The sequence below is a fragment of the Cyprinus carpio genome, chromosome B13, assembly GCF_018340385.1.
Source record: "Cyprinus carpio isolate SPL01 chromosome B13, ASM1834038v1, whole genome shotgun sequence".
Lineage (NCBI taxonomy): Eukaryota > Metazoa > Chordata > Actinopteri > Cypriniformes > Cyprinidae > Cyprinus > Cyprinus carpio.
The window spans coordinates 19,742,631-19,758,907 of NC_056609.1; the positions used below are offsets into that span (position 1 = coordinate 19,742,631).

The 16,277-nt window shown below is 37.6% G+C and overlaps 2 protein-coding genes across 3 annotated transcripts; both read right to left on the bottom strand.

Moving 5' to 3' along the window:
- Positions 1–1,052: 1,052 nt before the first annotated feature.
- On the bottom strand, positions 1,053–4,176 carry LOC109044968 (potassium voltage-gated channel subfamily F member 1-like). The gene has a single exon (XM_042737120.1). It carries the CDS (start codon positions 2,704–2,706, stop codon positions 1,249–1,251), a length of 1,458 nt encoding a protein of 485 aa, XP_042593054.1. The 5' UTR covers positions 2,707–4,176; the 3' UTR covers positions 1,053–1,248.
- A 145-nt stretch (positions 4,177–4,321) lies between these two features.
- LOC109044967 (RNA-binding protein 25-like) lies at positions 4,322–16,277 on the bottom strand. Of its 2 annotated transcripts, none has more exons than XM_042737119.1 (18): positions 16,102–16,277; positions 15,767–15,870; positions 15,631–15,680; positions 15,264–15,437; positions 14,755–14,812; positions 14,256–14,416; positions 13,639–13,827; positions 13,036–13,119; positions 9,601–9,836; positions 8,693–8,804; positions 8,291–8,380; positions 7,814–7,887; positions 7,429–7,579; positions 6,979–7,354; positions 5,788–6,095; positions 5,552–5,650; positions 5,424–5,471; positions 4,322–5,125 (listed from the first exon to the last, which is right to left on the bottom strand). In XM_042737119.1, the coding sequence occupies exons 2-18, from the start codon at positions 15,855–15,857 to the stop codon at positions 5,033–5,035; spliced, it is 2,394 nt and encodes a 797-aa protein (XP_042593053.1). In that variant the 5' UTR covers positions 15,858–15,870; positions 16,102–16,277; the 3' UTR covers positions 4,322–5,032. The 2 variants fall into 2 exon arrangements, with proteins under 2 accessions (XP_042593053.1, XP_042593052.1); XM_042737118.1 differs by having other exon boundaries at positions 15,767–15,875.

Here is a 16,277-nt window from a genome sequence, read left to right on the forward strand (position 1 = left end):
TTTTGTAAAGCAAAATGGTGAAAAAGCAACATTTTAGAATCTCAGCTCACTATTCAAACACCTTTTGTGCTAACCACTTAGGAGCAGTGTGCTTTTAAGCAAACCTGAGCAAATAGTGCACTTGTGAACAACACTATAATGCAAGGACAAATACAGTTATTTTACACTGTGGTTGCATGCATTTACCTCTAAATATGCTGCAAGTAATTACAATTTGATTTGGACCCCATTTACAAATGTATTTATTTAACACTGGCCACCTGAAATCTGATCACTGTGTAGAGGTTATGAGACAGATATAGAGAGGAAGAGAGAGAATGAGAAAGTTGAGGACTGTGTAAATTATTTAATTTGAAGATTTTTTGCTTAAAAGGCAAGACTCACCTGTAGCTCCACCAACACCTGTGTTGCACACTCTTCCTTCCAGAAAAGAATGTCTGAGAATATCTTTCTCATGTCTACATGCTTGTAAGTCCTTATAATACTGAGAATGGAGAAAAAAAACACCAGTATTATAAAAATAGACAGATGGTTGGTGTTTGTCATCAGACAGTTGCATCCTAGCAACCAATAAAATCTGCATTTGATGAAATATATATTATAAAAGTTAATGTCAAGTTCAAGGAGTGATGCTCTTAAAATCTAACCCACTACTGGGAAGAGTGGTAACACTAATACTAAGAAATGAATAAATACATACATAAATAAATAGGCCTACACATGTATAAAAATTGAATTTTGCTAATAAAGTTTGTTACCCTCATCACAATTTTGATTTAACTTCAATTCACAATATCAATGTAATCGTATACTATCCATTAACATGACGTAAAATAAAAATAAAAAATAAAATCATACTTTCTTACCTCAAATTTGGTTTGTGTCATGTAAATCCTTCATATTTTTACACTTACAACTTCTACAGTCACCTCAGGAGGATGGTCATGTATGATACTGATTTCATACCTGTAGCTCATTGTACATGTGTGTTTGTTAAGTATGATTCTGATTATGCTGCTGTAAATATTTTGATATCTAAAACACATACGCGCGAAGTTTGACATGCACTTTATTTAATAAAGACAAAATAACACTTTTGAAGAGGAACTGACTTTTGATGTCCAGTGAAAACACCACAAGCAGCTTGACGGTCACACTGCAGCACAGCAGTTTATAGCGCACAATGATCAAAATCACACAAGCTCTCGTGAAACGTAAACTGCTTTGCAAGTTTCTTTCACTTGTGGCCTAAGTCAGGCTTTTCTTCTTCTTCACGGGCTCCCTCTCAGTTCTGTGCGCTCCCGAAAGGAGCGGAATGTATGTATCGCTACGCGACGCGCGCATGGCACCTTCCCACGCGTTCCCGGGCGCGTCAGACCGGCGCGAGGAGCTTCCCACCGCGAGCTCGAGTGCGCGCAGCTCCATGAGTTCCAGCTCGTGCTTGGCGGCGGTTTCTAGCACCTTCTGCTTGTTGTAATAGATGACGAAATTGTTGATGATGGGGTGGATGGGCAGCGCTATGGCGATCACCCCGCACAGGAAGCTGATGGCCGCGTTGCACCGGCCTAGGGTGGTTTTTGGGTAGATGTCCCCATAGCCGACGGTGGTCATGGTGATAATGGCCCACCAGAAGGACTGCGGGATGCTTCTGAACAGCGTCTCCGGGTGGCTCTGCTCCATGGTGTACCCGAGCGCGGAGAACACGAAGATGCCCACTCCCATGTACATGAGGAGCAGCCCCAGCTCCTTGAAGCTCCGTTTGAGCGCGTACGTGAGCGTCTGCAGGCCAGAAGAATGTCGCGCTAGCTTGAAGATCCGCGCAATGCGCATGATGCGGAGCGCCTGCACCGCCTGCTGCACGTTGACCAGCTCCATCATGGCCGTGCCGAGGTACGTGAGAACCAGCACCACGTAGAACGGCAGGATGGCCAAGAAGTCTATCATGTTCATGAAGGAGAGCGCGAAGCGCACCTTGTTTGGGGACGATGCGAGGCGCAGCACGTACTCTACCGTGAACCAGCCGATGCACGCTGTCTCGATAGCATCCAGGGTCGGGTGCTCAACGCGGTTCCCCTCGGAATCCTCCACCTGGAGGTCCGGTATGGTCCCGAGACACATCACCAAAGATGAGACTAGGATGAACAGGAAGGACACGACGGCAATTACGCGCGCGGGGAGCGAGGACTCCGGTTTCTCCATGAGCTTCCAGAGGAACTTCTGCCACCTTTCAGTGCGGCTCACGTTAGGGTCACAGTCCAGATCATCCAGGATCAGTTTCACCTTGTCTGCAATCTCTGCCAACTCTTCCTCCTTCTCAGTCAAGTCACTCTTGCAGCATTCGTCCAAGTAGCTCAAGTCGATCTTCCAAAACTCCATCTCTTTGATAAAACAAATAGGACAGATTCCGCGCTTCATATGGATCTCTCCAAAGTAATACACTTCCACGATGCATTTAAACGAGTCGGGATCTCTGTCGAAGTAGAATTCTCGTTTTCCAGGGTCGTAATCATCGCAGAGCGAGGAAATGACATCAAAACTCCGAGTTGAGCAGTTCACTAGTTCGGCGAGCCTGCTGTCCGGATAGCGGTTCAGAATGTCTCCGCACAGCACCAGCCGCACGCCGCCGATGTTTACGGCGATTTCTTTCTCGTCGCTGCTCGACGAGCCGTTACAGTGCGCGAACCGGGTCCTCGGAAGCGTCCACATCCTCGCAGCCCTAGTCTCAAAACATTTAAATGGCGTTAAATGTTAGGCGGTGAGTTGTAAGAAAAGGCGCATGGAGTCGCAGAGTCCTCTTATGTCAAAAGAGGATTCTGATCAACTTCGTAAATACTAAAGACATGCTAAGAGAGTAAAATTAATACATCTTGTCTTGAAAAAAAAAAGCTTTGATAAGAAAACGAGTCAAGAGAATGCTATTTTGATTCAAGCAGATAACATTTCTGTGCGCTTTTGCGCAGTGAAAGCGCGCAGTTGCTACAGCAGTAACAGGTCTCCCCCCTCCTCCCTGTGCACCTCTTTCTTTCTCTCTCTCGCTCGCTCTGTAACCCCAGATCCTTTATTACTATATCTCGCCTGGTGTTTCCTGCCATTTCCAACCTGTTTTTAACAACTCTTTTGCCCAACTTACAAAAGACCAATAGTAGTGAATAGAGAGTGAATTAAAAGAATATGGGTGGGGGGGGTTGGCTTTTTATAAGAATTGATATATATTGTTTCGGGCTCACTTCTGTTATTATTATTGATACTTTTTAAAAGTTTTTCTCGCGCAACGCAAATTGTAATTTTCCGTCAATGGTGCAGTAACCAAAACATCGGTTATGAACAGGTGAAAATCTTGTCGTAAAGTTTTGCGATTACAGCTTAACAACTGGTAAAAATATATAGATGTAAAATCTTTTTTTTTTCCTCACAGGCAATTGTTGTGAAGCTACGAGTTAAACAGTTTATTACACCAGTAACGTACGTAAATCACATGGTCGTTCACTCACCTGTTACTTGCACAGTCCACAAGATACTGGATTTTTCCATAAAGTCCAAGTTGATTCATACATCACAGGTCTTTTTCACAGGAAGAACGTATGTGCTAAATAAAAACACTGAATAGAACGTTTCTGAATTAGCATTAGTCACTCAACATTTAGTTCTCAGTTTGTCGCTGAGGCGCTCACCGGCATCCCTGAGTAATTGCGCCACCCATAGAAATTTCACTACAGCTGCAACAAAGACAAGAAAGAAAGATTTTTTAATAGCTTTTTTTTTTAACAATTGACTGACAACTGAACATTTCCATCATTACCTAGGGAACTTATACTGACACGCTGAAGTTTTATTTCTCACAGTGGGAACCTGCAACTAGATACTCTATTATATAGCTGCTGTTTAATGTCTTTTAAGCAAAATAAAAAAAATAAAAATAAAATAAAAATTAATAAATAAATATGAAGGACAAAACACTTAATGGAACTGCAAGATTAAAAAGAAAATTTAGTTTCTGTTGGGGAAAAAAAAACATTAATTCATTTTGTAAATTGTATAAAATAAACACGAGATTTATGAATATTTCTTTGTCCAGAGAACAAAATTATAGAAAAAGTACTTTTTTAGTATCTGAACCTTCGACTCAAAATATAGTTACCCTGTGTCAACTTGCCCTAGTCTCCCCAATTCATCGAAGCACTGATTTGTTTAGCATTAACCATTAAGTCATAAAAATACATTATATAATGTTATTTGTTTTCTGTGACTCCTCTGGTCAGCAACGATTTCAATCTGAGAATTGTAAAAGCAAAAAAGATCAAAGTAGCAACAGAAGTGGTTCTAGTTTAGAAAATCAGACATTTTAATATTTCAAAGTCAAATCAATCACCATGGAAACAAACCTTCAGATGGGCTGGTATGTGCAAAATACACCACATTCAAAACCACTGCCGCAAAAACCAGACAAACCTGGAGAAAATCCCATATCTCCACAGGTATGGCTTCATTCAGCTTGTTTACAGTGAAATATTTAATCCTATTTTAAATATTCAAACATTGTTTGTTTGTATAATAATACAGCACACAAAATCATCATATTTTCCTGTAATGAGGCAGGTAGACAGTAATATCTAACGGAGTTCACTCAAATCATAAACGGGAAAAAATGTAAGCTGATATAAATTGGTTGTGCTAAAAATTGGAGACTGAAAATAATTAAATAAAAACTGCAACTAAGTCAAACGGAAAACAGCCAGCCAAACTAGACTCCCCATTTAATCTGGGCATTAAAAGAAGCTTTTGACTTTTACACGGTTTTGGCAATGCAGTCAGACCAAATGGCACATGCCTTTTATACACATATACACACACACACACACACACACACACCAGTGTGCACATGCACACACACATTCGCACCAGTAGCTGTGCAGTTAATCCTCTGGAGTATACAGGAAGAGTTGAAGTGCATCAGTCTGTGGTGTTCATCCACCATACTTTAATTTAAAGGCTCTAAAAGCAGGATAGTGATGCCAGATTCTCTTCCTCCATGTTATTTCACCAGGCCGATTTTCTTGGCCTCTGTTTCATAGATCAGAAGCCTCCACATTTTCACTATGAACACTTCTGCTTCCTCATCCAGTACCTGTAAGAAACACACTGGTAATGAGAAATGTGCTTAACTGTCATGAAAAGAAATATTAAATTTGACTAATAATATAATATATTCTAAATATCATTCTACTATATATATATAATATAATATAATATAATATAATATAATATAATATAATATAATATAATATAATATAATATAATATAATATAATATAATATAATAAGGGTGAAACATGATACTGACATGACAGGTTTTGTGAGATTCACCCAATATTATTTATTAGGAGTATGTGCAAATATCAATCCATTTTTAAATGTGCTATTTACCATGGCAACATCATCCAGAATTCCATCTGGTGTGCTGTGAGCCATGACCTGCAACAAGACAGAACACATTAATACAAAGAATGGAAAACAGACAATATTCCTACTAAGATACAGACACAAACACACACCTTTGAACAAACAAAGTCAACTAGTGTGGCTTCCTCTTCTCCAATGTATTCTATGATTTTCTTATTGATCCAGGGGCGGATCCTCCTGTCCATCAATGTCTGTGCGGGCAAAAGAGTCATCAATACATTACATGCACACACGTCTACATAAACTGTTTAATATAAGCCACAATATACAAATAAACAGCCATTTAAAGTGGTCACACTAATAGCTTGTGTAATAGCTTTTCTCTCACTGTGTCCACCATGTTCCAGTCCAGTGGATAATTAAACAGCTCTTGTTTGACTGTGGGAATTTTCTCAATCAGACTCTTGATATGTTTTCGTTTCTCTTCTGTGTTTACACCAGGCCGTGACCCTGTGACCTCTGCTCCATCTAGGCTAAGGCATCCTCTCTCATCCTCACTGTAGTCAAGAGGTACCAGTTTCCTCTTTTTGGGTGCTTCCTCCGCCTCCTCCTCATCAAACTTATTAAACACGCTGTCCACCGCAGCAAGAGCCTTTCGTCTTCCTGCCTGGGGCAATTTAGGACTGCTTACAGCACCTGAGAGACAAAAAGCAGTTTGAAACCATTTATTGCAAAGGAGAAGAAAAACTTTCTGTAAATAATTCTAAATACTGAATATCTTATCAATGTACACTACCATTCAAAATTTATAGTCGGTAAGATTTTTGTTTTGTTTTGTTTTTAAGAGAAAGTCTCCTATGCTCACTAAGGCTGTATTTATTTGATAAAAAATACAGTAAAAACAAAAATGTTGTGAAATATAATATTTTTACAGTTTCATCTGTTTTCTATTTTAAAAAGTTTTTTTTTTTTCAGGATTTTTTTGATAAAGAGAGTTCAAAAGAACAGAATTTATTTGAAATAGAAACCATTTGTAACATTACAAATGTTTTACTGTCAGTTTCGATCAATAATGCATCCTTGCTGTATTAATTTCTTTAAAAAAATAAAAGACGCCAAACCTTTGAACGGTGGGGTAAATAAAAATAGACTAAATAAAAATAGGATAAATAGACAAAACAGACAGACAGACAGACAGACAGACAGACAGACAGACAGATAGATAGATAGATAGATAGATAGATAGATAGATAGATAGATAGATAGATAGATAGATAGATAGATAGATAGATAGATAGATAGATAGATAGATAGATAGAATTATGACAAATGTAAGGATGAAATTATCAAAAAAACATCTGAACTGAGTTGTTCAGTGGTTCAGGCTGAAGTAACTACTATCAAGGTTTAGATGTTTAAAACAAGGGTTAGGGGTCAAGCTCAACCATAATAATAAAGTAATTTCTATATTCCTATTCCTATATAAGAAATGCCTCACTAAATCTGAATTTGTTGCACATCAGCTCCAATGCTTTTGTCAATTCCTTACAGAAAAAAATCATTCAAGTAACACACAGACCTAGTTTGAGACTGAGGCCTATTTTAGGCCTGAGCTCCTCTGTGGGCGGGGCCTCATGTGAAGCATTCTCATGCAACGTGACGCCATGTGGTGATTCGCTGCCAGGTGTGAGGGGCGTGGCATTGCCACTGGCTGAAGAGATAGAGGGTGCCGCTGGAACAGGTCTGAGTGTGGGCTTCAAACATGGCTTGACCTCTCGGTCATCATCGTCCTCCTCTTCGTCTTCCTCTCGGTCTGTGATGTTATTGTCTGAGGAGTACGCCTCTTGCTCCACGCCTTCTTTTCTCTGATGCTCCTCATGGGAGATGTGCAGCACCTCCTCGCTCTGCTCTTGCTTTAGAGGAGGCTGCCGCTGTTTCTCTGCCTCCTGCTCTATCTTTAAGGCAAAAAACAAAGTTAGACGCACAGACGCAAATGAATGCAGACATAAAAACGCACACACATACACACCCTCTGAAGTTCAGCATCAGGGTCTGGGTGTCCTTCTGCTAGGAGTCTCTGTCTGATCTCCTCCAACTCATCTTTCTCTCTTTTTCTGTCCCTCTCATCTAATTCCAGCTCTTTTTCTCTATCTCTCAATCGCTTCTGCAATGCACTGCCCCTGAGAGAGACAAAAAGACAGCAAGACAAGAATTATTGACATAATATAGAGATAATGTATTTGAACACAACATAATATATGGGTTTTTTCGTCAACTATGGTCACTGTAAAATGATAAATTTAAAATATTTATATTTTGAGACCTTTTTCATAATCTTGCAGAGTAAAAACTGCATTACTGTTATTCAACTACCTTGACATGTAAGTATTTGCATCATTTCATTGGGTTTGTACCTGTAGTATTTGGGATCATCTCTGTCATCATCATAATCCTCCAGGAACTCTTTCAGGCGCTTGGCTTCTTTAGTCTGCAGGGAATAAATCGTTTTATTTGAATAATTTTCTCTTGGAACTAATTAGGGCCAAGACATATATTGATGGATTTGTAGCCATTAAGTTTCCTACAGAGTGTATCATTAGACTAATTTCCTTCCTTCTACTATGACTCAAAAATATGACAAAAAAAAGATCAGACAAAAAGATGGCAAAAATGTTTTAGTAAAAATATATGTACACTAACGGTCAAAGGCTTGGGTACAGAAATACTTTTTTTTTTTTAAGAAATTAATATTTTTATTCATCAAGAATGCATTAAATTGATAAAAAAGTGACCATTTCAGCAAAAATACATAGTAAAAAAAGTTTTTACCTCTATCATCATGTGTATAGATAGACTCTGATAACTAATAGTTTTTATACATTTATTCTTACCATCTCTCTGTTTCTTTCCTCTTCTCTCTCTGTTTCTTTACTGTAATCCCTTGCTTTTTTCCTCTCTCTGATCTCCCAGTTCTTCAGGCGCTGTAAAAGACAAACATCACATTATCTTACTGTGTTCGGTTACAAGCACAGATCTGTTTGTCCTCCATTTGAGAATAAAAGAGGACAGATGATCTAGAAGAAGGACACTACAGAGCTCCAGAGACAGAAGCAGGGCCCTGGAATGGCACAAATTTTCTTTCACCAGCCTTTCTGCACTTTTCTCGACCAAAACTTAATACATTAGTTTAACATGACCATTTAGAGTAGATCAAATTTTTAAAGTGCAAAGATCAAGGAAATCCATGATGTTCCATTATAATCATCTAAAACAGTACATTTTTGATTCCAAACCTCCTGATAGGCTGCTTCTTTGTCACGTAGCTTCCTCTCCAGTTTCCGTCGTTCATACGCCTCCTCCTCATCTTCCTCACGCTCTCTTTTCTTCTCTTCTCGAATCTTCTCCCTTCAAAACACAACGCGCCCACACACAACATTTATTCTGTACATTAGAAACTAGCAATTACACTACTTACAGAAGATAAACAACACTTACAAAGAATATAGAGACAAAGATACTAGCTGAACATTTTAGATTGTTTGAGAAATGTCTAAATATTCTACTTTAGAAGACTAAACCCCATGAAATGAAATATTACAAATACTAGCTTTATCTAACACCTTTATTCTATATTTTCTATATTTTTTATTTTTATGTAAAATACATTATATTAATATTTTATGATGGACAGTTTTTGTTTTATTTACTATTTTCATACTTACTTTTAAAATTGTTGTATTTCTTTTAATTATTTATAAACTACAGTTTTGTGTGCTCTGCACATTATATCATATGAAGCAATATGAGAAACACTACTTGAAGGGTGCTGTACAAATAAAGTTATTTTCATTTGTTTTTCCCAGAAGCCCATACATTTCAAATGTGTATATAGCTGAACTTTCAGGAATACACTAGCAAGTTGTCAACTTCTTTAATATGGACAGACATGCACTAAAAGCCACAAAATAATTCTGATTCCGTGACGTCTTTTTAAATAACATAGAACGATTTTCGCTACAAATTAATTATGTTATGTGCATTTTTTTTTTAAGTAAAATAGAAAATAATTAAAAAATAAAGAAAAAAAGAAAATCTTGCACATTGTCATAGTTTGCACAACTTTATTATGCAATATTCTGGTCAAACTTTTTGGTCAGGTAAAAAATACAGATGCTTGTACAGATTCTATAGTCATACACACCTTGATCTGCTTCTGTCTTTACTGCGATCACGACTTCTCTCTTTCACCCGTTCTCTCTCCTTCGTTCGTTCTCGCTCTCTCTCTCGCTCCTTTTCTCGCTCCTTCTGTCTCTCTCTCTCCCGCTCCTTCTCTCTCTCCCGATCACGTCGCTCTTTCTCTCGCTCTCTCTCTTTGTCTCTTTCTCTCCTCTCTTTCTCAATCTGCTCCCGTTCTCTCTCCTTCTCCTCCTCTAGTTTCTGCAGGGTTCCGGTGGGGAAACAGAGATATTAGTTCATGTAAGTGTGAGAACACACATATAGAAGAAGGGCAAAGTTCCAGAATCTCCCTGGAAACAGAAAGAGGTTTAAATAATGAAGCCAGTGTCTCAGTATGATGAAAATCTCATGATTTCAACACTTACACTCAAACAGATATTCCTCTCCCACATTAAGTTTCATCCTTCTACACATGATTTTGGAGAAACCATGAAAAAAAAAACATCTGAAATATTTCAAGTAAAGCAAATAATAGTTTTCATGGTAGGATAAAGAGGCCACACTGCACTAAAGAGGCTTTCTATATGAATGACTTGAAGAGACTACACAGTGGATGGTTTCATTCACTCAGAGATGGTTTCATTGCCAGGCCTTTAAAAGAGGTAGGGTAGGTTAGTTCACATACATACAAATATACTTAAACATACTCACTACCAGAGTTGCTCTGATACTAAAATAAATAAATCTGTAGTCTGTACCAATATGAGTAGAATATCAATTTCATTGCAACAGCAAAAACTAATACGTTTTATAAATTCACCATGTTCAAAAGTTTGGGGTTGGTGAGATTGTGTTAATGTGTTCTTTCAAAAAAATTGTATGTGTATATATGTATTATATGTCAAATAGATTAACCACGATTAATCATGTTTGAAATAAATGTCTGTGTTAACACATTAAGTGTGTGTACTGAGTATATTTATATGTTTATATAAATGCACACACATACATGTATATATGAAAGAAATATAGAAACATATGTTTATATTTATGTATAATATAAATCATATGTATATATTTATACATATCAATTTCAATATACACAGCACATGCATATATTGTGTACACAAACTTATTTAGGATGTGATTAATCGCAATTAATCGACTATCTTGACAGCACTTTATATATATTAATTTGGACAGTAAAAATGTGAATATAAATTAACAAAACTTAAAAAAAGCAAAGTAGCAGACAGCAGTGTGGTATTAATAATAACAACATAATGCACAGCAACAGATCTATATGGTTGCATTTACACTTCAAAGGTATTCTTTGTCCATTCCTTTAAGACAAACTGACCCTTTACATGAATACCAAGACGGACTGTTCAGACACAGGAATATGAATCTGTCAGTCAGACAGTCCTCGGTTACCAAATTGACTGATACTACACTTCTTTATGTTAGTATCGAACTTGTACATCCTTACTCCAAACAAACTGCGTATTTCTCTCATAATTCAACATCAGATTTTAAAGCGATGTTCATTATTTCCAATCACTGATTTATTTTTAAATTGGTTTCGCAGAGATCTGTAATACACTGTATCATCCAAATACATTCACTTTGGGCAAAAATGAATGAAATCAGAGAGGTGGAATCTCACCCAAGAGTCGTCTTCTGTTGTCCCTCAGGCCTCAGTCACCCAACAAATACAAACAAATATAAATACAGACGCTGACCATGCAGAGACAGAGGTTACAGGAAAAAACAAGTTTCAAATAGCCATGGCAATAGAAAAGATTTTGTCTGCTTTACTGAATGATTGCTGAGCACAAGAACTCTCTGCTCCGAATGGTGAACGCTGACAAAAGAGAGGAAATGCAAGAAAAAAAAAGAGAGAAATGAGGAGCATGACCAAAAGATGTGCACAAAAAAAGTGGGATTGAAAAATGTGGGACTGATGCTGAAATTTAGTGAGCCAAAAATTTTATATGCAAAGTATATTCTTAGTGAACTTACCTCTCAATAAACAAATGACAACTAGGTGAGACAGTAGCTTTTATTTTATTATTTTTATATCTCTTATTTTGAGGGGGGGGGGGGTCATAGATAATACCTTTTATTAATAATTTTTTCCACTTACACATTTAAATAGTCTGTACATCCCCATTTTCTACCCTCGCACTGACCCTTAGGGCTATTTTACTTCTGTCTCTTTTAACTTATAGTTTTGTGGTCAGGTTCGATATAGTTTTACTTAAGTCTCAATAAGCTGGCATGACATTGTTAAACGATTAGAGACCTTTTTAATCAGTCTGTTTTTCATCATATAATCAAGCAGATTCCTCATAATATGACTGCCTTAAATACACAGATAAGAGCAAATTCTATTCGGATAACATATCAAGGTTGTAAAGTATTATTGTATCAAATGTGATGTAGAAAAAAAAAAATCAACAGATAGAAACAGAGAGAAAGAAGGAATGGGACAAGAAAGAAATATGACTTCTTACCTGAGGAATCTTCAGCTTTGTGCGTGCTGTGAAAGGGCGCCCCCCTCAGACTGCAGTGAAAAATACTGCAGTGGTTATTCAGTACTGCATTTCTCACCAAAACCACGCTTTTACACAGAGGACTCACAAAGGTTCACTGAGCTCTGCCCACACAACACCTTCCAAAAATATGGTTTATTGAGCAACTTCTGCTGAACGCACACACACAGGCTTACAGTTTGTCTCCTGAGGTCAATACATCAAAGTGTGTTACATTTCAGCTGGTCTTTTTAACACTACCGCATCCTCGGAGCCACATTTCTGAGACCCAGAGCCAGTTGCACCTTTGTGGATCCTCCAGAAGGGGGCGCCCAAGATATGAAGAATAGAAAAGGAAGCTCATACTTACATCCTCTATTCCAGCAACTTTTTCCAAAGCTCTGAGATTCATCTTGCTTTAGTCACCATATGACCTCTACCGTAATGGTGGGGTTTAATGAACAGATTAGCTTTAGAGGGAGGTTTACAGTTCGTTCATGCACTTTTTGTGTGGTAAATCTAGCCTGAAGTGGTCCTGCCCATCTGCTGCCATTGTTGCCACTCAGAGAAACAATCTAAGAGGCTTCAGCCATCTCTTTTCTATAATCATTCTTTCAGAGAACAGCTTCTAAAGTTGTAATCTGACAAGTCTTTTGCTTGGATGCTGCTAGGTGAAATAACACATCAAATGAGGCATTTTTTCTAATAAAATGTGAACAATGTTGTTTTGTGGATTTAAAAAATTTGCCTCATGCAGCTGTCTAAAATGGGCAGGATATCTCAAATTCCTACAGATTTATTTGTGTGAAGTTACTCTACTGAGTTGTAGTTTCCGTTATAATAATGTGAGTTTAGATGTGGCCGTCTTCAGTCCACAGACTAGGCAAAGAAAAGGAGAGAGAGAAAAAAAGAAAGTAGTGTGTTACCTTGTGTGTGTCTCTGAATTTGCTAATCTCTCTGGAAATCAGGTCTCGCTTGTCATCTTCCAGCTCCATGGCATTTATATCATCCTGGCGGGGGGAGATAGTAAAACTGATTAGACCATGTAAGCAGATAAATTATATCTTAATAAATGACCTTAAAGAGCAGTAATAAGTAAGAGTTACACCAAAAATAAAAAATTCTGTCATTATTTATTCAGTCTTATGTTGTATAAAAAACTGACCTTCATCAGTGGAACACAAAATTAGAATTTTTAATAATATATCAGTTGATGTTTTCAATACAATTACAATAAACAGAGACTGGAGCTTTCAAGCTACAAAAAATACACCATAACAAAACACCATAAAATTATGACTTTACTGATTTCAATGCTATATTACTCTTCCGAATTCTTACTGTCCTATGATATCTTTTGAAAAAGCAAGCAAATAAGCAATACGGGTTTGAAACTACACGAGGGTGAGTAAATGATGACAGAGTATTCCTTTAATTAAAACTTTCTGGAAAATGTCTCAGTATTTCAGTTAAGTCATTATGACAGGGCTGCTAGGTCAGTATGGTAACCATGTTGAGAGTAAAAATACCTCCTTCTTCTCTCTACGTTTCTTGCGTTGTTGGGCTTCAGCATCCTGTGAGGAGGCCGAGAGCTCGCTGGAGTATTCCCGGATCAGACTTTCTATGGCACCTTTCACCATCTGATCACGCCGCTTCATCTCCTCATCCAGAAGCTCTTCCTCCTCTTCATCTTTAGCCTCTTCTCCAGTCTGACAAGCCTGTATAGAGAATATGTATTTGTATGTGACAGACAATTATCATGGTCTACAAACTCCTTTTAAACTGGGATGGTCTCTGAGACTGACATGCACCAACAAACTCTTTGCATAAATGAAAAAGGTAAGAAGCATTCATATTTATTTTTTATTTTTTTTCAATTCTCTTATGTCTGAAAGTATCTTTTGCATAACACTTCATTTATTTAATCAAAAATACAATGAAACAGTAATACAGTGAAATATTATTCCAATTCAAAATAACTGTTTTAATATATTTTAATATATAATTTATTCCTGTGATGTCAGCAGCCATTACTGTCACATGATCCTTCAGACATCATTCTGTTATCCTGATTTGGTGCTCAATCATGCTCGTTATTTTAATTAATGTGCCCTAGCTGAATGAAAATATAAATTTTTTGGTTTACCCCATTTCGTCTCCTCTGACTGGCCTTCCAGGTATCCAGCTGAGCTTTGGTCTTTGCGTCCACCTTCACAAGTAACTTCTTATCACCCACTTGCAGCTCATGAAGCAGTCGGAGAGCTCTCAGAGTGGACTCTGGCTCTTTGTACTCACAGAAACCAAAAGCTACACATACAAACACACATAAATATGTATGAAGTTCACCACACTGGGTCAGACAGGGCGGACAGATGACACAAATTTAGAAAGCTGAAGGTCTGCTCTTTTTAAACATATTTTGCCTAAGAAAGCCCACGTTAACAAATATTAGCACAATCCTGGATAGAGAGCCTTAAAAAAAATCTAAACTGCTGGGCCTAATGTAGTCAAACTAAATTTGAAAATATCAAGTCTGTAAAAGAATTGCATTGCTAGAACTTAACAATAGCATCTTTGTCAATAACAGTGGACTACAAAAGACTGACACACTATGCACTGATGATTATTATAGTCTTTCTTTATACCTTGCAGTTTTCCAGAAGCCCCCTGGACTCTTTTCCAGCTGAGGACTAAACCACATTTCTGCAGAAGAGAGGAAAATGTATTTTGTGAAAAAATTGAAAAATTAGAAACATTCTAAGCTAATATATCACAGACATTCCCATGAACATCAGGTCAAATAAAGAGTGTGTTCATCAACTTACAAGGAAAATTTAAATTCTGTCCTTATTTACTCACCCTTATATTGCTCAAAACTCACTGACTTTCATTTATCTTCGAAACAAAAGTGAGGATATTTTTGATCAGCGCACATACATAGAGCAAATCAATCAGCAACAAATGCATGGTTCGCATGCATCAAGCAAGTCAGTTTGAACTTCCGTTTACTATTGATGTGCTCTATGACATAAGAGTGAGTAAAAGATGACAGAATTTTATTCCTGGAAAGAACTAATTCTATACAGGCAATGTGTCTAAAAGATTTAATATTACTGTGCAGATAAAAGGTGTAGAAGAAATTCCAAACTCTCACCGCCAACAACTGCCGCACCAACATGTCAGAGGCCTTTTCTGAGATGTTTCCCACAAACACTGTGGTGGTCGGTCCTGTGTTGTTACCCGTACCTTCATCCGAGTCCTTGTTACGGGTGCCAGTGAAGTCCTTGGTCAGCTTCTGAACCACTGGCACTGCAGTTTGTACCAAAACCTGCAGCATATTTCAGGAACAAACAGTAAAGTACAACTGCACAGAGTATAACGAACACAACCTGTCTAACAGATCCATGCATCCTGATTTTCTTGGAAATATTCCAGGAAATGATTCTCAGGCTGGTAACAGGGTTAATATTCAAACAAATGAAGGAAACCAAAAGAAACGTTTAAGCTGTTTCTTTAAATACCGCTGGAGAAGGAGTCATCATTCCCACAGGGACTGGGATTATCGGACTTGCTGAGGAAAAAATAAAAATAAACAAAGATTAAGAACATCAGTGTCAATATATATGAATATACATATTTTGTATCTTCATGATCTACCTGTAGGAACAGTAGTGGGAAACCCAGCAAACTGTGTGGGGGAAATGCCAGGGGGCAGCTGGGCTATCTGGTTCAGATGAGGGAATGACATGTCTGCTGATACACTGATCTGTCAGAGAGATTTTGTGTCAGTTCCAAACAGCGTTTGGCCATACAAAATAATCTTAATTGTGATTACACCATTTCACCCTGGGTATAGTATTAATCATACGAATCAACATCCATTGCATCCACAACAAATCTCTACACTTCATTATACCCTACTCGAACTAGGAGGCCGGCTGGAAAATAAATATGTTTCCTCTGTATTTACTATATTATTGATTAAGACTCACCCAATTCGGTTTTAGTATCAACGCCGCTAAAAATAAGAAGACCTCCTAACCGCTACAGGAATGGATATATAACGCCACGTTCAGTAAAATAATTAATGTTTCTCTTTTGATTTGGTCATGCGTTCCTCAGATAATAAAGAACATCCATAGAAAATCCAAATAATATTGTCAGCGAC